Source organism: Dermacentor andersoni, chromosome 9 (assembly GCF_023375885.2).
Source record: "Dermacentor andersoni chromosome 9, qqDerAnde1_hic_scaffold, whole genome shotgun sequence".
Classification (NCBI taxonomy): Eukaryota; Metazoa; Arthropoda; class Arachnida; order Ixodida; family Ixodidae; genus Dermacentor; species Dermacentor andersoni.
In genome coordinates this window covers 118,678,255-118,697,488 of record NC_092822.1, presented here as the reverse complement: position 1 = coordinate 118,697,488, position 19,234 = coordinate 118,678,255, and the positions used below count along the sequence as shown (strand labels likewise).

Here is a 19,234-nt window from a genome sequence, read left to right as displayed (position 1 = left end):
GAAACCACGACCTGATTATGAGGCATGCTACGATTTATTTCTACCGCCTGGAATTTTTTTTTATGTGTGCCCAATGCACATAAACTGCAAAAACGCTCGTGTAACATATGAGAATTTTTGCATTTTGCCACCAATAGAATGTTGCCACCACGGCTGGGATTGAATCCACAACCTTGAGCTCAGAAGCACAATGCCATAGCCACTGGGCTACTGTGGCAAGTGGATATAATGTGGACACTGACCATGGAGAACACACTTTATTTTGCCACCCATCAGTGTTGCCAGACTGCCAGTTCAACTGCGATACATAAAAAATTTCAAATACAAATCTTCCACAGCAGCAAATGTGCTTAAATTTTGTCAGCTTACTCTGGGATGTGCACAGTTTAACAAGCAATGCATAATTCAAGCTCAAAAATTTGTTGTCATGGCCCCTTTAAGGCATCGAGGTGAGCCAGCTCCAACAAACCCCTCCGGACTGTTTCTTTGCGTTCTGCAGCTCTGTGTCATGGACTCCGGCATCGAAGCTACTTCTGCAGTCAGTGGCGCCATCTTGTGCTATGGATGCAACCTCCTGGCCTGCATTTGAAGAATCAACAGGTCCCATCCCATGCTACGACCGCTATCCTTGCTAAACAACCTGAATTTGCCAACTGTCAAATGCTAGCACCTCTCTGAACTGTAGCACCTGAGCTAACAAGAATTGCATCAGCAAATCCCTTGCATTCTGAGTTATCCATTTTTATAGTTAATAGGGGTGCGTGAACATTCAATGCTTTCTAATAACAAATTCAATATTGTCCTATTCATTCCAGGCCTCAAACCGAACAGTGACTAGTCGATTTGGTCCTTGAGTAGAATAGTAACTATTAAAAGATAAGGATATTTTTTAAATTGTTTAACCTGCAACCTGAAGTCTAGCAGTGCAACACCATTGCCAATGGGCTACTGTGGCATGTAACCGTCATGCAGTGTATGAAATTGGTATTTGCATTTCGCAAGCGAAGGTTCAGCACAGGTCTGTGTGAGCATATCAGATTCATATCAGATTAATGCAATACCTATAACCTAACCCAAACCCTAAATTGTAGGGCTTAACATCCACAAACTTACACATCAGCTAATGAGGAATGTAATTAGTAGAGGGCTCTAGATTATCTTGACCACCTGCAGTTCTTTAATGTGCACCCAAAGTGCAGTATACATGTGCTTTCGCATTCCACCCTCTTCGGGATGCAGCCACTGCCGAATGTGCGAGACATGTATTAGATTCCCCATTTGAAACAACATGAAACCCTGTTCAATTAATGCAATATACCTATATGCTTACACATAATGCCAATAAACTAATTCGAATTCATATTTGTACAACTGTTATCATTAGGGCACATGCTGAGCACATGATCAAAAGAAGTTGCTTTGTAACAAGCAATTGAAGCAAGGTGGTTTGAAACCAAGGCTTTTTGCTTCTTGCCAACTGCGAGAGCCTGGTACTGGCTCTAGTCGCGGATTTACATAGACCTACCCAGATCTGAACAAAAGCAGTGCACTTGCAAAGTTGCTTCTTATTACCAACCGTTAGCAGTTGGTATATGCCCACTCTTGAATTCACAAAATTGCACCACGTAAGGATGGGCTACTAATCCAGACAGACCAGTCCGTTTCCACCTAATAGGTGATACGGCATAATCATTTCGAATATGGCATGCACGCACATTCTAGCAAAGACCACTCGTTGAACAGGTGCTACGCAATCATTAGAGCACGTAATATTTTTTTGAAGTTACCGCTCTTTAGACCGAGTTAATTTCAGTGACATAGATACCACAGAAGCTGAAATCGGCGTGTAAACAACAGAATGGGCAAGCCGTGTTTGATGCCGCACACCCCTGGAAAGGAAGCCCACGATATGTCATAGTCAATAGTTCTCTGTTTAAACGTGCATTAAATGCTCGAACAGCACGTCAGACCGTGCAGGCAGCGCTTCTAATAGTCGCACCCGCTTTTTGTCAGACACGTAAGGTCCCACGCAGTAGTTTACTTTTACTCTGATGAAAGCACTCGTGCACAGGGCACCACACAGGAAGCATTGTCATTTGGTCGAGAGACTTCTCCGCTGAGTCAGAGCTTGGTCTCTGCTCTTACATTTTACAGACGATTCAGCATACGTGCTCCACCAGGGATGCGCTGCTTCAGGTCACCCAGCACACAGCATTTCCTTGGTTTGCGGCGTTGCACATGCATCGTTTGCACATGCATCGTTTGCATCGTTGCACGATGCACCTCACGACGATGCACGGCAGAGTCATATGGCAGAGTTCTGAACTAGACGTTCATTTGACGCAGATTTGAGGGATCGCCAGTCGTTTGTGCGCAGGCGCGAGTAAGAGCGGGCGCGAGAGAGAAAATCTGGGGGCTTTTGCTCACGTGCTTTTGCTCCTTGAATATATGACTCTGTCTAGGTACTACGGAGGAGGTTTCTTAGCGCGTGTTGTAGGCGTTTGTCCCTAGGCGTTCCGGCATTTCGGAGTGGGGTCGCGTACCGTACACACGGTACATGCGTTTCCCCGCAGGCCGGCTGAGGCCGGTGAACAATAGAAGGCAGCATCCACGTGACCCTGCGTTCCCGGATGTTAGTTCCCTAAGTTGGTTTCCAACTGTCCTTATGGGGCCACTGAATACCTAGTGTGTCACGTGATTGGGGAGGTTTCTTCCCTGTATTGCTGCCGGATTATACAACAACCCTAGTGCGTGCAATGTCGGAATGGCGCACGTCTGTGATCGAGCTGCCATCGGCGATGACGATCGTCGCTGCGAATTCTGCAGCAAACTATTCATACAGAGGAAGAACATGCTGCAACACATCAGGAACGTTCACAAAATGGCCGTGGATGTCAAGAAATTGATGAAATGCGACGTATGTGGCACTTCCCTGCCTACAATGGAGAAGTATTCGGTGCACCAGATCGCTGCGCACAACTTCGAGGCTGATTACGTGCACCTGGTGTTCCGGAACAATAAGGGTGAGGAACAGTTTTATTAAGTTTATTCTCAGTCATCGTGAGCAAATGACGTTTAAACGCAATATTATATCTTGGACTTTTTTTAATTTCTTGTTCCGCAGTGTGCCTCCAAAAAGGCAGTTGTTTATGCTTTGCGGGCCTTTGTTTTCTTTTTCTCTATCTGTTTCGCGAAGAGCAGCTTTTGCGCAGGTGCCTAATTTATTTCCTTGAGGTATTTTGAAGTTTGTATCCGCGTTAAATATAATTTGTTTGTTTATCCATCTATAGTATAGTCATGTGTGCGCGCTCCCTGCAGCGATGCGCTACATGACGTACGTTTGGCATTGTCTGCTTTCCTGCACAGCAAGTGGAGTGAAATTTGACGTTTGTACATCTTCTTATTTTTTTAAGCGACAGGAGTAAGCTGTTCTGCGTTCTGACGTTGCTCTGTGCCACATACGTGCGTGGCCTAGTCTTCGCCTCAGTGCACGTTGCAATGCGGCAGAGACGCAGAACCGGTACCATACATGAATTTGCGGATGTCGCCGGGATGGTTTCACAGCGTATTGTGGACAAACTCTTTAGCAGTACATTTCATAGAATAGAGCGAAATGTAACGCTCGCGCAACCCCCCCCCCTTTTTTTTTTTACTTAAACGAGAGGAGGGATTTGCTCTGCGTTCTGACGTTGCTCTGCGCTACTTGCGTGCGTGGTGTAGTCTTCGCCTCAGTGCAGGCCGCAATAGGTCCGAATGCAGGCCGACGTAGGTCCACGACCACACTTGCAATTGCGGCTGTCAGCGGCTTGGTCTCCCGGCGTACTTTGGGAAAATTCTTTAGTAGTACCACAGTCCCTCAATAGAAGGACTCTGGTTGTAGATTTCATAAAGTAGAGCGAAATTTGACGCACGCGCAATCCTTTTTTCTTTAAGAAGAGTGTGTTAGGAGGCTACTTGGTAAGACATCTTTTTGTGAACTTAACCTGCGCTTGAGAAAAGACACCAACGTAGAAGAAGACAGGACGAACGCAGACTAGCAACTGGTTTATTGAAATCACACATAATGCTGCCTCTTCGGACCAGGCGCATGCCCAAGCCAGATCATAACCGCGTGACGATGGAACACTCCCTCGCCAAGCCCCTATCTACAGTAAAAAATCAAGCTCTTCTTGAAAAGAAGGAGCTTTTCAAGAAGAAACTGAGAGAAGGGATTCACACTGTTCTGGGGCGTAGCTTGCACCATGTGCTCTCAGTTTGTCTTTGTCTTATCGTAACAGCATTGCTATGAATGTACAGTCTGATTCAATATTGAGGAAGGAGTGAGCATAGATCATGCTTAAGTTTCATATTTGTTTCTTATTAAAACAAAACTAATATGATAAATTTTTTGAAGTTATGGCGCATTGAATTTGAAATTCAATTTTAACATAAATTTGAGCAATATCAAGGGTGACCTCATGACACAGTCGAGTTGAAGGTGAGGGAGTAAAATAAATGCTACATTAGCCCGTGTCCAAAGCCTTCAGAGTGATTATTTTTGTTTGCATCTCTCTCCCAATAGTACTTGTCACTATCTAATGCTATTTTGTGCTTTTATTACAGAATTTCATGAATGGAAAGCAGAAGAAGAGGGTAGCCAAAACTGCTGGTTCATTTTGCCCAGGGACCCCAAAAAGCTGGCCAGTGGAGAAACAAGGATCCACTATTACTGTAATAGATCAGGCGAGGCAAGGAAAAAGGAAGGTCATAGTGACCGTCGGGAGAAAAGTCAGGGGAGCTGTAGGTCTGGTAAGATATGTCTTTCATTTATTACCGTCACAATTACCGTCCGACACCTGAAGGCACCACCATAAAAGTCAGGTATCAAAGAAACCATTACGGTCATAAACCAGAAATTCAGCACTTGAGAATGAGTGACAAGGAAAAGGCCAGCGTAGCAGAGAACCTAGAAAGGGGTGTGCCCATAAAAACCATTCTAAAGCGAGTAAGAACATCTGTGGCATCCAAGCTGAGGCCCGTGCACTTGGCAGAGTGCTCAACCCTGCATAACATCAAACAGCAGTTTAACATTGCTGCTCCTGAACATTGTCACACTAATGACGCTATCAGTGTAGACATGTGGGTGCTTGTGATGAAAGAAAAAGGTGAAACACTTGTCCGCCTGTACAAGGCACAAGGTGCAGTGGACCCAAGTGGTACATTTCCTTCAGCAGACTTTGCTCTTGTTCTGAAGACAGTCTCAGAAGGAGCTACTAGAAAAATTGGGCCCTGCAGGTACTGTATGTCTTGGCTCCACACATGGAACTACAGAGTACCAGTTTGAGCTGACCACTCTTCTGGTGCTAGATAAAATAGGATCAGGTGTAGCTATAGCTTATTTCATCTGCAACCGGATGAACGAGCAAACTTTGACAGCATTCTTCAAATATCTGGAGTCGGCCATGGCCAAAAAAGTGGCTGCTAAGACATTGATATCTGATGATGCGTCGCAATTCTACAAAGCATGGTCCATGGTCATGGGTGCCGCAAAACAGAAACTTCTCAGTGCCTGGCATGTGGATAACAATTGGCGTAAGAAGATACTCGAGTGTGTAGAGAAACAGCTAAGGCCACATGTTTACCATAGTGTGTGGCTACTCTTAGAGTTCCTCGCGGAAAAGGCATTTGAAGATTATTTTAAGCAATTCCTTTCTAGTGAGGAAGAAAAACTGAGGGACTTCCTGAAGTACTTCAATGACCACTATGCAGCTAGGCCGCAAGAGTGGGCCTATTGCTTTAGGACTAGAGCAGCTGTCAACACTAACATGCACCTTGAGAGCAAGCGCAGGACGTTAAAGCATACTATGCTGGAGAGAAAACAGAATAAGCATGGTGACAAACTTATTTGTGCCCTCATGGACTTGACAAATCATTTTTTAATGAAAAGGGCTATCCAGATGATGAAAGGGGCAAAGGGTAAGAAGCTGAGCAGAATTCAGAAGAACCACAGGTCTGGCAGTGAAATGGCAGCTTGAGCCAAATTAAATGAAGATGGCTGTGCCAAATTAAATGAAGATGGCATATAGACTGTGCCATCTCAGTCTATTAAAGGGCTCTCATATAAAGTGTCAAAAGTGGGAGATGGTGCTTGCTGTCCTTTGAGGTGTAAGGAATGTGCAGTGTGTGTGCATGCATACTTACATGTGCACTTGCTATGACCATCTTATACACTTTACAGTGTGCAAGCACATTCACTGTGTGGTCATCGCTAATCCAACTAGCAGCAACAAGGCCCATGAGAGCTCACCCGAAGAAGCATGTGAGGCAAGTCGGGCATTGCACATTGTACAGAGTATCACAAAGCTGGAAGCAGCCAAAGCAGTGTAAAGCTCAGCACTCTTAAGAGCAAAAATGGACTCGGTCAGACAGGCAGTATCAGATGGTGAAGTCTCTGAGGGTGTGGCTGTGAAGGCAAACAATTTGTTTGAGCCAGTTTTCATGCTTGTTGAAAGTGAAAGTGACCCAAAAAGAAAGATGCCAGACCATTCAAATGAACCAGCCAACAAAAAAGTTGTGCACCTGTTAAGATTTCACTCTACAAAAAACCCTAGATTGTCGCAGCCATCATCTAGCCTTTCAAGGCCCACTGAAGCTCAAAAGGAAGTCCTTAAATAACAGCTTAGGGACAGCAACATAGAAACAAGAGATAACCATGTCAGCAGGGCACGATTACTGGTAACAAGCCTCCAGTGCAGTTAGGAAGAGAGAAGTGGTGCAGTAGTGCTGTGCTGTCATGCCTTATTGAAGCAGGTTGAGGGCTCGCATGTTAACAAATCATGACATGTGGTCTCTGATGATTAGCCCGTCTGTTTTTGTCTGTTGTGTGCAGCCATATGTCACAGCTGGATGGTATGTGTGTTAGAGCACGAGAGATGCCTCCATGCTTGTTGTATGAGCTGCTGGTAAGTGTTCTGTGAAGATAGGTACAGACCCAGTGGTCATCTCTGGTATGTGGCAGCTGTTGGATGGGTAGTGTGTTAGAGCACGCCTCCATGCTTGTCATATGAGCCGCTGGTAAATATGTCTGTACATAGATGTAAGGAAGTGCATTGGATGGTGTGTAGTGTTTCAGTGTGCAAAAGCCTCCAATGTGTTTTGCTACTTATAAATTTGTGTAAACACTCAGTAGCGCAGTAGTTATGATGTTGCACTGTTGAGCACGAGCTTGCGGGTTCAATCCCAGCAAAGGTGGCTGCATTTCAGTGGTGGTGAAATGAAAAAAAAAAAGTGTGTAGTTGAATTTAAGTGCACATCACAAAACCCGAGGTGGTCAAAAATATTACTGAGTCCCGCACTGTGGCATGCCTCATAATTCAATCTAGATTTTGTGTTCCATGTGATGTTCTTATTGCCCATTTGAATAAACTTTTATTTTTAAGATTACCAAAATAGAGGGCATATGCAGTGGTATTGTGTGCAGTCTGGATAAGTTGCTCTGGTCATGAGCACTCAATTAAAACTTCTGCATATTTGGCTGCAGCAGACAGTGTCATAATGATTGTAAAGACTATGCAGAAAGCTTTAGGCCACTCTACATATCAGATCAGTTTTATATTGCATCCCTTATGGTGCATCTCTTACTTGAGTAGGCATAATAACAATTGGCAATGCTTCCTTACACATTTAATATTTTTCTCTTTTTCTTTTGGAAGAGTAGCCTTTGAAGAATAATCTACAACAGTGCTCCTACCTTCTCTTTCACTGTCTCCCCATTTCTTTTCTACACTTCAACTTCATTCTACGCACTTTCTTATTCTCCTCTTCATCCTACATTGAGGGTGTGGGAAAGTGAGCTAAGCGTGCATAAAGATTGCTGTGCCGAACTTAATTGCGGCACTGACGAAAACAAATCTTTGTCAAAAGGTTCACTCCAGCTACATTCCCCCTCCAAACACTGTTTATCACTTCAAGCCTTCATATTCCTGTGAGCTTTTGTCTTGTTTAACAGTTGTAACAGTCATACTATTTATTACTATCAATAGCCAGCATACATTTAGCACTGCAAAGGGCTGTTTAGAAGATGTGCGAGTTTCTACTTCCCTTATGATAAATACTCCAGACATTGAGTCTCTATTTTATGAAAATCTTTCAAACATTGCCAGTGATGACCACCATATAGGTTAATGTCGGCATGGGATTGAGGCTTTCCCGCAAAAAGAACAGTTATGTTGTGCTCATATCACGTGACTGGCAGTTTCTGCTGTAATTTTTGCACTTGTCAACTGCACTGTGGAGAGTTCATTTCTGTGAATATGTGCTGGCCTGATTCTTCTTGTTCACGCATTTCAGATCTTGTGCTATGAGATGAGGAGGTGTAAAATAAAAACACCGTGTAGATTTCACAATGCCTTTAAGAAACCACGCGAAGCTTGGAGATGAAGCATTACATGCACCTTGAACCAAGTGTCTGGACACAGCGAGTGAAAGTTGTTTTGTCATGAGCGAGGGTGTCGGTGTTACTTGTAACTACCTTTAAATAAAGGTTTGTTTCAAAACAGTGGCTCCACTCTGTGTTTCCCCCGGTAAAAAACACAACCATTGGGATTTTCATGAGCGAGGGTGTCGGTGTTACTTGTAACTACCTTTAAATAAAAGTTTGTTTCAAAACAGTGGCTCAACTCTGTGTTCCCCTGGTAAAAAACAAAACCATTGGGATTTACAATTCGCTTTTTAAACATAATTGAACAACATGAATAAAAAAAACTTGATGAATCAAGATATAAGCTTGCCATACCATGGAAACACTTGAAACTCCTTTTGAGAAGCTTACTCATACACGAACACACTATAGCAATTATTTTCAATCGTATACCCACAATTTGCCGTGTCACCCCGTCAAGTTTCAAGGCAGAATTTTTTTAGACTCCAGGAAGCTATATGCCTAATTCTATCCATTGTTTACTGCATTGCATTTGATTTTCTATAACAAATAAAATTGAATTCTCCATTGATTGCGCCGACGCTCACATTATAATTATATGCTATTATTATTGACTAGTCATATATTTTCTTGGCGGGTGGGGGCTGCACTGGTGGCGTTCTACGAATTTGCGCCGCGTGTTTGTGCGGGTAAGCTTAAGTGCAGAATTTTTTTTGCGCGTTATGAAAACAATGCACTGCAGGTATTTTAATTAATGCAACGAGCTGTATGAAATATCGGTCAAGGGGTTGGAAACGTCGTTATAGAGAATCCCGACGATTTTTCTTTTGCGTGTGTGTATTTGGAGTTGATTCACAGTTTTATTTGTTTATTTTGGCTACATTGCGCCAATTGCGCTTCCATAGAATAAAGAAACGCGCTTCCACGCGCTTGCCGACTCGATCGCAAGGGGACAGCCTGATCAACATCAATATCAGCAGCAATGGCGGATTTGCGCTTGCCATGGCGCTTGCAAAGTTTTCAATAGTTTTCGACTATTAAGTGATGCTTTTGCTATTTTAACGTGTGGAGGTTCATTGTACGTCTGTTTTTTCAAGTTTGGCATGTGTTTTAACACATGTGAAGGTGTAGTCTTTTCTTCTTCAGCGGATATTTGTACAAGACCCCGTTCACCGTCTATCAGGTAAGATGTGTACGTATGCTACACGCAATCGTAGTGCTTCACTAAGCCACAGTGCACTACAAAGTTAAGCATGAGCGGTACACAAAATTCTCAAGTTCTTAGTATTGCCAAGAACAACCATTGCTTGGTAAAGTTCTCACAGGCGTTGTAGAAGTTGTTGGGCGCGGCAGTGCTGAACGTAGCGTTAGCGGCTTAAGTCGTGTTTTTTACTAGTAACAACGTGTCACTATTTCATATTATTGGCGGCGTCTCCAGGACACCAAATCGGTAACGGGGACACCAGAGCTAGAACGCGGACTGGTCCATGGGTTGGGGCTCGCCGAGGCCTGCGCGTGCTAGTAGTATATCTTGATGTCTGTAGGCTGTGTGTAAGTCGTACTTTCCGAATTTTCTGACGCATTTTAAGATCAGCAGCTGTCCGCTTTCGCGGACAAGGCTGGAGTCAGGGTGGTCCGTGAGTTGGGGCAACATAACCTGCTTCCAGTTTTGATCCCTCCGCTGCCCCTTGGGTACCCTGCCGCCTCCTTGATTATAATCTAATGCTCTCCTGAGGCCTCTGTTTGCCGGTTACATGTGCCCTCCTGGAGCCTTACTTGTAAATGAATCCGATCTATCGTCGCAACGAAAAAAGCGCCCCGCGGCTTCTACAACACCAGTCAGAACCTTGCCCATTGGTTTACATATGTGTGGCCGCAAATATCTGAAACTTAATGCCAGTTCAACAGGTTTGTTGGCAAGGGTGTCAGGTCGTTGCTTTGTGTTGAATAGGCCTTTTCTCAATTCTTAAGAATTTAATTGGAATGCACCTGACCAGTGCTGCTTTGTGGTGCTTGTCACCAGTCCCTTGGACAGGGAAGACGTACGAGAATCCCTGTGCATACACTTTATACGCAGTGGTGTGACCGCTTCCTTTGGGAAACTACCACGTTAGCGATATTGTGAGCGCAATGTGACTTTCCGTCATCTTCCTCATCCGTACGTAGTGTGTGTCGCTTCTTCCTCGCCATAGCTCTAGCTCGGCAAGAATAAAGCGGTTCCTTAGAAGTGGTGGAGGTGCTGGGGTTCTGCATACCAAGGACGTATAAGGTAACAGTGTTTGTGCCTTTAATATGTCTCATTCTATCATTTTGAGACGTGGTGGTGTTCATGCGTTAGCACAGTGCAAGGACATCCACAATGTAAGAGGTACATGATTCTCGAATTGTATACTCTCTCTGGGCTTTTCTCACGATTTCAGCACAAGTAGTGGGAGCATCAAAAAACTGACAAAGCTGGTGCATGAATGTTGCCCAGTGTTGGTGTTCCTTGGTGTTGAAATTATCCTTCCTTTCTCTAAATCCAAGGGCGAGATCTTGCATTCTGAATGTTTGCTTGCGCTCTCATTATTCGCCTTCACCATGCTTTCGTCAGCGGTCGTCTGCTTGGTGAAGTGGGAGCACCTATTGAACACTGCCTACTCACTGATGCAGAAGGTGAAGCAAACAGTCAGAAAGCTAGAAGCTTGCCCAATCTCATCCCAGGTTTTTAATCCAGTTTGACATTGAAGCATCCTGGTAGTATTAAAGTACTTTAGAAAGAGGTTCCAGAAGCATTGCCAAGTTTGCCACTTGGTGAAATTTGTAGTTTGGAAACAATTTAGGCTCTTAGCAAGATTAGTAGTGAACAGAGGTTTTCACATGGCGATTGGTGTTGTCCAAATGCATGAAGAGGTCACAGTACGAGTACTTAAGCTGATAGTGTCGGGTAACCATAAGCACCAGCAGGGGCCCCGTAACAGTGTCCCCTTTAACTTCAGATATGCTTCACTGCATGATGCTAAATATGCTTCGCCGCATAACACGACTCTGCTGCAGTGAAGGTGACTTAAACCGACATAAGCCGAGAAGGTGCAAACAGCACTGCGCTGCCAGGTTCTTGCTGTTGGCCTTTTCTTCTTTTCACAGTGTCCTTACTGCAAGTGCACTCCAGAGTTACAATGCAGGAATATGCATGTGTGCATAAGCTTTCATTCAAGAGTAACTCATGATCATAAGTTACGTCATCATGGTTTCGTACCATGTCACGGCATCATAAGTGAAACATAATAAAGAAGCCCTCAAAGTCTGCGGGAGAGACTAATCTTTTGTGCGAGATTGTGCTATCCTTGCTGCACGCAGTGCAATATTATATGACTCTCATGTCTATGGTGGCATTGTCGGTTATGAATGTTTCCTTACTGCGTTAAAAAAATGTGAGTGCATCTTTCAGATAATAATGGCATTATAGCTTCAGAGTTGTTCAAGTTTGGGGTACTTGTTCACTAAAAGTACATTATCAGAAAAGCTTTAGAATGTCTAGGTCATAATTGCATTTGAAGAAGTAAGTCTTCCTACACATAGCAATTGGTAGCTTACTGTGTAATGTTGAAGGTGGTTTTTATTCATAGGCCCTACGCAGAGAGCAGCAACACAATGCCTGGCATGTGACCAGGGTTCGTCACAGTGTTTGCATTTCCAGTGCTCGTAACTGATTCCAAGCATAAATTTGCTTTATGAATTCTTTGTAGACAGAAGGTGCTTGAATATTGGTTGCATGAAATGCTCCAATGCACACTGTATATGTACAGGGTGTCTTTTATTACCATACAGATTTTCTTGTTTTAAAGTTATGAGCGCAGCAAATGTGGCATTCTTGCAGAGGAATTCCTCTATTTTGGAACTCCACAAATTTGGAGGCAGTCACATTTTATAGCACTCTCATTTCTTACAAATCTTGAAAGTTGCACCTAATTCAAGATATTCATCATTGAATTTCACTGGTAAATCGAGGCAATATTGGAACCGAGTGTGCTGGGAGCGCAGAAAAGAAGGTCCCGCTACCTCATCAGATGGAAACACCCCCGACAACAGGCTCGAGAAAGTCTGAAACAACATCTTGGCCAGTCATTGTAGCAGCTGATACGACACACTTTGCCTGGCAAGCATGTGCATCAGTGTGCCGTGTCAGGCTATTATTTAAGCTTTGTCCCACACTTCTTGACAGGGCACTGCCGCCTGATGTGGAGCAGGATGCACCAAGTTTTGATTGTACTCAATTGAGCGCGATAATGAATATTTCAAAATAAGTGCAATTTTCGAGATTTCGAAAAAGAAAGGGTGTGCATTCACATGTGACTGCCTCCAAATATGCCATTTAGAAGGCTGCCGCCAAGTTACTAATAAAAAAGTGACTGAATTTTTCAAAATTAATTTTCTGAAACTCGCATTAGCAGCAAAGTGTGTCCTCCTCACCTAGAAACTCTTTTGCAAGAACGACAGGCTCTCTGTGCTCAAAACTTTTTGCTAAATATCTGCATGGTTAAAAAAAAAAAACTAGATATGCATAATTGTTAATGTATGAAAATCGTACACTATCACTTTTCAAAATTTTTGTCCTATGCAACACCAGAAAAATTGGAAATAGAAGCTTCAGGTGACCTATCTGATGTGCAAGTTGCATGGCCATATTATTGTTTTAATTTTTCGCTATTACCTTTTACTGTGATGTCGCCACTGCAGCAGCTCGATGGCTGTGGCTTTTCATTCCAGGTCACAAAGCTGCACCCAGGTAGAGGCAGAATCCAAAAATGCTTGTGTACTTAAGTATAGCTGCACATCACAGAATCCGAGGCCCTCAAGATTTATCCGTAGCCCTCGTGTAGCCCACGAGTTCCATATTTTTTATTGGGATTGAAGAGTAACGTTTGTGCTGTATCCTTCTATTTCAGACTAAATAATGTGCATGCAAAATTATATCTTCATTACTTTACACCATTGCACCAATATCTGTTGTGCGTTGATTTTCTGATGTCCTTGCATTTGCTATAGCAAGGATTTTTAAAAATCAGCCACAAAAGAAAAAATAAATGGTCAAGGAACGAAGTGGTGTGTAGCAGCTCCCTTTTTTTTTTAATCGGCAGCAAGTTTTGCACTCGTGTGTTAGCAACACTGTTTCGCCAGTTGTGTACTTCAAAAGAAGTGTTACCTTTCTGCTTTGGAACTTTGTGGTTTTGTTCTGCCAGCTGCTTGACCAACACAAGCAAAATGTACTTTGGATATTCCACAAATTCATTCTGTATGCATTTGGTACAATAAAATTTGTTTCAAGAATGGACAAATGCAGTGATGGTTAATTGAAAACTGCAACATGCTGAGTTTCATGCTTCATTAATTTTCTCAGCCCCAAAGAAAGCATGCGAGGTTTGAAAATGTATCATGTGACATTAGTGCACTCGGTCTAGAGAACTGATTAATGCTGCACATACATTGAACATGGTGGCCATGACCATCCCTCATGAATTGGCATTCCCTGCCTAAACCACCTCACCAAGACAGCTTGTTAACAGCAAGAAAGCTGACAGGGCTTCCAAGAATTTCTATGCACTATTTATTCCTATCGCCCTACTGAAATTGCTCCATTGCTTTGCTGACAATTGTCTTGACAAAAGTGGAAGCCGAATCGGTTGAGGTCGATCAGTTTTATTTACATACAACCTATTATAAAGTGGACCTTTCTTCGCCTCTTCTACTGTTCCCACAGCTGCTGCTGCCATCTTGCACGCCACATCGAGGAGGAGGGCAATGTACATGGCAGGTGCATGGGAGGATTTTCCAAGGAACTCTGGAAAGCTGTAATCAGATTGTGGGCAAAGTTAAAAACTTAAATACAAAAAGGGTGTAGAGTATTGTAACCTTGTACATGTTGATCACACCACATGTTTCAGCTACAGCTATAAGTGCCTTGTCTCATCAAGCAAGCTACAGTTCTTGCAATGTTACACTTTGTGATACTCAGTATGAATTGATAAGACTAGCTGCTATTCTAGTGGTTGTGCAGGCCACAAGGGAACAGTGCCTGGCCTTTGTGCTTGTATGTGTCAATTTCTCTCTTTCAGTCTCGCCCAAGCCACACCAAAATGTTATCCACAAGTGTCGTGCCAAAATGGCCTGGCGACATTTCGTATTAAGCCGTTTGACCCATTTATTGCACTGATGCACACAGTGCAACCAAATGAAGGAAATGACATCGCCTAGGTGATTATTAAATTACCCTTCTAAAATACCACAAGAGGAATGGCAAGAGCCTTAGCAAAACCATAAGAGACACAAAAATGAAGGAAAAGCGACACCTTCAAGTTCCCGCACAGACTCACCATGAGAAGCACGAATTTTGGCAGTGTCTGCTTGAGCTTAGTTATTTGAAGATACATGCAGTTGAATGCTTTTACAAGCATCAAGATGCCCCACTATGCTAGCTTGCCTTTTATGGCTATAGAAAGTTGTATACTGCCACAAGTCTGCCTATTCTTCCGATTGGAATCTATATTGAAGCTGCTTTGAGCAACGGGCGGTATTCTATTTCAGCGCTAATGATACATTGACAGTAGTGTGCCTGGAAGGAATAGACAAAAGCATTGCAGAAGCTGCAGCACTTTGTGCTTGCTGAATGATCATACGAGAAGGTAAAGATGCCATCAGAAAGCATCCTTCGTATAGAGTCTCTTTAAAAGAAAAATACTACATCTAGACATGGTGACAGTTGTAGTGGCAAACTAAAAATATTATAATGATAGTTCAAGGTGTGGTATGGCATGTTTATGCTATTTCTGAAAAAATAAACACGGCAAGTGTGTCCATGCCAACAATTGAGTCAGGATGTGCAGATGCAAAGCTGCAATACAGCACCACGGCGTCAAAAGGACAGTATGCAAGTGGTGGTCCAGCATCAAAACTTCAATGTCCCTACACTACAACACTGGGAGGCCATGCTGCATGACAGAAGCCTGTGTGGCCAGCAGGCGCTGCTCTGTCGGGCACAGGACGTGGCAGCAACTATTTCTCCTAAGGATTCAATAAACGGATTTCTCTACCTCACCCGCCATGCGATGCGCCGTGTGAGGGAATGACAGTGCCACTACTCTCACAGGATATGGATGGTGCACAGCACCACCTTGAGCATCGGAGCGCACGTCTGCCTATGAGCTCTGTGTACTACGAACACAAGTGGTGCATGCAAGGTAACATTTAATTAACATATCACTGCCAAATGCCATCAATGAACACAAGCAGCAAAGAAAGCTGCTTACATAATTTTCACAGTGTGTCAGATCTGCATATTTTTTACATCCTGTCTGCATGCCGCATTGTTCATTTGTTCGTCACTGCTAAAAAGTGCATAGTTGCATGGTACTTTTTTCGATTTTGTGCACTTTCTTTTGTCCTGAAAAAATAACCACAGCAGCTATCTTCATAAAAATAAAGCAGTTAGATGTTTCTCAATGAGCCGTAAGCATTAAAGTTGCTCAACAGGGTAGTCTACTGAATTGATTGTATTTGAGTACTGCAGGCCTAGTTGTTTCTTTGTGCCTCGGCACTAGTTAGCTGAAACACCCTGTATACTGGACGGCTTGCCTGGCTGCCCGCACCGCCGAGGCGGAGCATCTAACGTTTTCGTGGTGCACTTGTCGCCGTCTCGTGGCACCGGTCGTCCATCCTTATCGCGCAGCACACGCCAGCGTCGTCTGGTGTTCTGATTGGCCGCGGCAAATCGGACAGCTCTGGTGGGCGGGAAAAGTGGTCCGCAAGCGATCGGGCTTGCCGCCTCGTTTAACGCCTACTTTTATCCCCTGGCCAAGAGCTTTGCCCGGTTTAGCCGCTCCGTCTTTGGTGTGAACGTGCCTTTAGAGTAAAAAATCAACAGCTTACGCTTCCACATTTTTTGCTTGGTAGCTGCATTCAATTTGCTTGCTCCTCGTCTTTTAGATGTCTAGGCTCCCCACATTTTAACGTGGCTGAATAGTGCACAAATCAGAAAAACGAGTTTCTGTGGCCTAGCCTTCTCACACTTGCAAGGATACCAGCCAAAGTTGACCTATTTTTCTTATGGGGTGCCCACTGATTATGAGGATGCTGACATCGAAGGATCTCAAGTGGTTCTCTAGCATTTTGGTGACAGAATACAGTAATGCCGAGCTACAACGGACTTGATATCTGTCAGCACCAATGAACGCAGTAGTTAGTAGTCTCACTAAATTGAGAGTTCAGCCCAACAGCAGATGGACACCAGTGGTTTGAATCCCCATGTTGGCAAATTTAACTGGCTGAAATCAAGCATCTAAAAGACACGCACTTAGTTCCATCCCTTCAATCTGTGAGCATAATGAAGATCAAAGGTCAGGTTATGTGGCTACAGCACCTTCTGTTCATGCAGCATACCTTTACTTTTCTTTACCAAGACACTTAGCATGCACATACCTTGTGTGCAAGCCACATCTATTTACAACAAAAACAGCGCTTTCCAATCGTGAGCAAAAGTTTGGAGGTAAAATATGGTAGAATTTTTTGTCCAGCCAACGCATGCACGCTGAAATCCAAGTGGTACAGCCAATATGTGCCTGTTCAATCACTGCAATGCATTGAGACACCTCGAACAACGCACGGCTGTACCAGAAAAAGTTTAGATGTTTTTCACTAATGCAAGCTTTCGAGTAGCTCGAACGTAAAGTGGCCTGTGTGTTATTGCTATTCAGCCGGAGTGCAATAGGAGCCAGTCAAATTGGTAAAACATGAAGTCAATGTGCACACAAAGACTACGTGTACCCTTGCATGACTGTGCCACAGGTAGCTAACAGCTTCCAATTCACAGTCCTTGTAGTATGCTTGTGGCCGCCATCTACAGTGATCTATTTGATTTAACGGGGATGTGTATGTTGGCTGAAAACAAGAAAATATGCTAGAAAATATATTAACACCGATGGATGCAATATGTCCTTTCCGGTAGTTTCGCAAGGGGGAAACTGATTCGAACTTCATGGCAGCGTGCACCGCACAGCTGCACCTCATTTTATATCCTCGCGCATGCGTCAGTGTTGCCGCAGCTGTCTGTAGTGACACCCTCGCGTGCATTTCTTGTTCAAGCTTTGTTGAAGGGTTTGAAGAAATGAAGGCAGTACGGTGTTGCTCATTTCTCCTTTTAGTATCCTGCTGCTTGCGGAGCATAGTAGCGCCTGCAACTCAGTTCTCAATGCGACCTTTGAATAGTGTGTGCATCTTAACCCTTTCATAGACGCAAGCAGAGAACAGGCCGCTTTGTGTCCGAGACATTACAAGTGCTTTTTTTTATGAAGCATTTTTTACATAACGTAAAATCTCAAAGCTGACTACGATTCAGTAATAGCGAAAAGTGGGAATATTACGTCCCACTATACAGCCTCAAGGCCCGTTTCTACCTACTCGTGGTCACCTGTAATGTGATTAGAAGCAGCCAGAGTACCCAGTACATTATACATTGTTTGTGCATGTTTTCATTATACTTACTGAGCATGCTTTGTATGAGAATCCTCAATCAGGGCTTTCCAATATCGCAAGGGTTCTTAGAAAAAAGATGCTTCTTGAAAATTCTTGAGGGCTCATATGTAGCAGCTCGCATATGTAGGAATGCGATTTGTTCGCGATGCTAATAATTTGATCAACTGTTTTGGTAGCTGTGGGTACGAGAAATTTAGACACCTAACCGCACCAAAATTCAGCTATTATGAAAACGCGGAATTTCGATAAAAAAAGTCCATTTGCCGCTGTGGTGGTTTGAAGGAAGGCGACAGAATAAACTAAACGTAGAAAGGGAAGTAAACAATCTGCGCAATCGCTCTATCGCGTTGTTTGACAAAGAAATGGACGAAAAAATGTGCTTAACGTGATTCAGAAACACATCTACACAGGAATGTTCAATGGTAGAAATTACACTTCACCGCTACATAATAGCGAAGTAGCCCTGAAAAGTGGGACCAATATTTTCCGACCGCCCAACAAAGGGTGAAATGCGCACAGTATGTACGGCAACACTTGCTTTATTCACCGCAGTAATGCCACCCTGTAATGGAGACACAACTACGACAAACGGTCCGCATTTCTTCCGCAGCGAGAAGCGAGAAAAAGTGAAACATTTTTTACCGCGTCAGAAATAAGCCAAGCGTGTTCCTGACTGTACGTAACGGCATGCCGCTGGAAAAAGGGGGTCCATACCTCGGGGTTCAAATTCCGCAGACACGGCATGCGCTTCAGCGTAGCCGTCAATTTGCGGTTGAGCAAGCGACGTTTTTGCATTTTCTATTCCGCATCAGCATCTTCTAGGCAGCGAGGGAGCACCTTGAAAACCAGCACGACGGGGGCCGTCTCGTTGAACAATCAAGGCCTAAAATTTAAAAGAAAACACAACTATTAGCGCTTATTGTTTCAAATTTTGTGATTTCAGTAGACTTACCTTGATGTTGTCGCACATTTCTTGTGGATCCATGTTGCTTTCAAGGTCGTTAACGCCAACATAAAGAACGGCGAAATCGACACGCTCGAAGCGCATCGTGGGGAGAGCTCACGCCAGCCGCACTGCATTGTAGCTAGCAAAACTGAATGTGCAGGCTTTTATAGACTGAATTAGGCGCAGGCGCGACCTATTTAAGAATTTAACCTGACTCACCGACAATCACGCCGCGCAAGGACGGCATGACTGAACACGATCCAGCGAAGCGTAAAAGAAACCACGCGAACGAACCTACGTGAGCCGGCAATGGCCGCATGTGGCTGGCAGAAACCACAGGGATTTAGCAGCAGCACCTAGCA

At 43.8% G+C, this 19,234-nt stretch overlaps 1 protein-coding gene and 4 long non-coding RNA genes across 7 annotated transcripts; 3 read left to right on the top strand and 2 right to left on the bottom strand.

Moving 5' to 3' along the window:
• Window positions 1-238: 238 nt before the first annotated feature.
• On the bottom strand, window positions 239-2,415 carry LOC126529573 (uncharacterized). The gene is made up of 2 exons (XR_008612183.2): window positions 2,146-2,415; window positions 239-579 (listed from the first exon to the last, which is right to left on the bottom strand). It is a non-coding gene; the product is annotated as an uncharacterized lncRNA (long non-coding RNA).
• A 316-nt stretch (window positions 2,416-2,731) lies between these two features.
• LOC126529646 (uncharacterized) lies at window positions 2,732-8,539 on the top strand. 2 transcript variants are annotated; one of them, XM_055069919.2, is made up of 4 exons: window positions 2,733-3,023; window positions 4,603-4,788; window positions 6,218-6,303; window positions 8,329-8,539. In XM_055069919.2, exons 1-4 carry the CDS (start codon window positions 2,765-2,767, stop codon window positions 8,416-8,418), a joined length of 621 nt encoding a protein of 206 aa, XP_054925894.1. In that variant the 5' UTR covers window positions 2,733-2,764; the 3' UTR covers window positions 8,419-8,539. The 2 variants fall into 2 exon arrangements, with proteins under 2 accessions (XP_050033122.1, XP_054925894.1); XM_050177165.3 differs by lacking the exon at window positions 6,218-6,303 and having other exon boundaries at window positions 2,732-3,023.
• Window positions 8,540-8,543: 4 nt separating this feature from the next.
• Window positions 8,544-13,737, top strand: LOC129384466 (uncharacterized). Its single transcript, XR_008612182.2, has 2 exons — window positions 8,544-9,602; window positions 11,456-13,737. It is a non-coding gene; the product is annotated as an uncharacterized lncRNA (long non-coding RNA).
• On the bottom strand, window positions 13,005-19,184 carry LOC126529648 (uncharacterized). 2 transcript variants are annotated; one of them, XR_008612180.2, is made up of 3 exons: window positions 18,879-19,139; window positions 18,641-18,809; window positions 13,005-14,248 (listed from the first exon to the last, which is right to left on the bottom strand). It is a non-coding gene; the product is annotated as an uncharacterized lncRNA (long non-coding RNA). The 2 variants fall into 2 exon arrangements; XR_011890090.1 differs by having other exon boundaries at window positions 18,641-19,184.
• On the top strand, window positions 14,255-15,493 carry LOC129384465 (uncharacterized). Its single transcript, XR_008612181.1, has 2 exons — window positions 14,255-14,653; window positions 15,283-15,493. It is a non-coding gene; the product is annotated as an uncharacterized lncRNA (long non-coding RNA).
• Window positions 19,185-19,234: the final 50 nt, after the last annotated feature.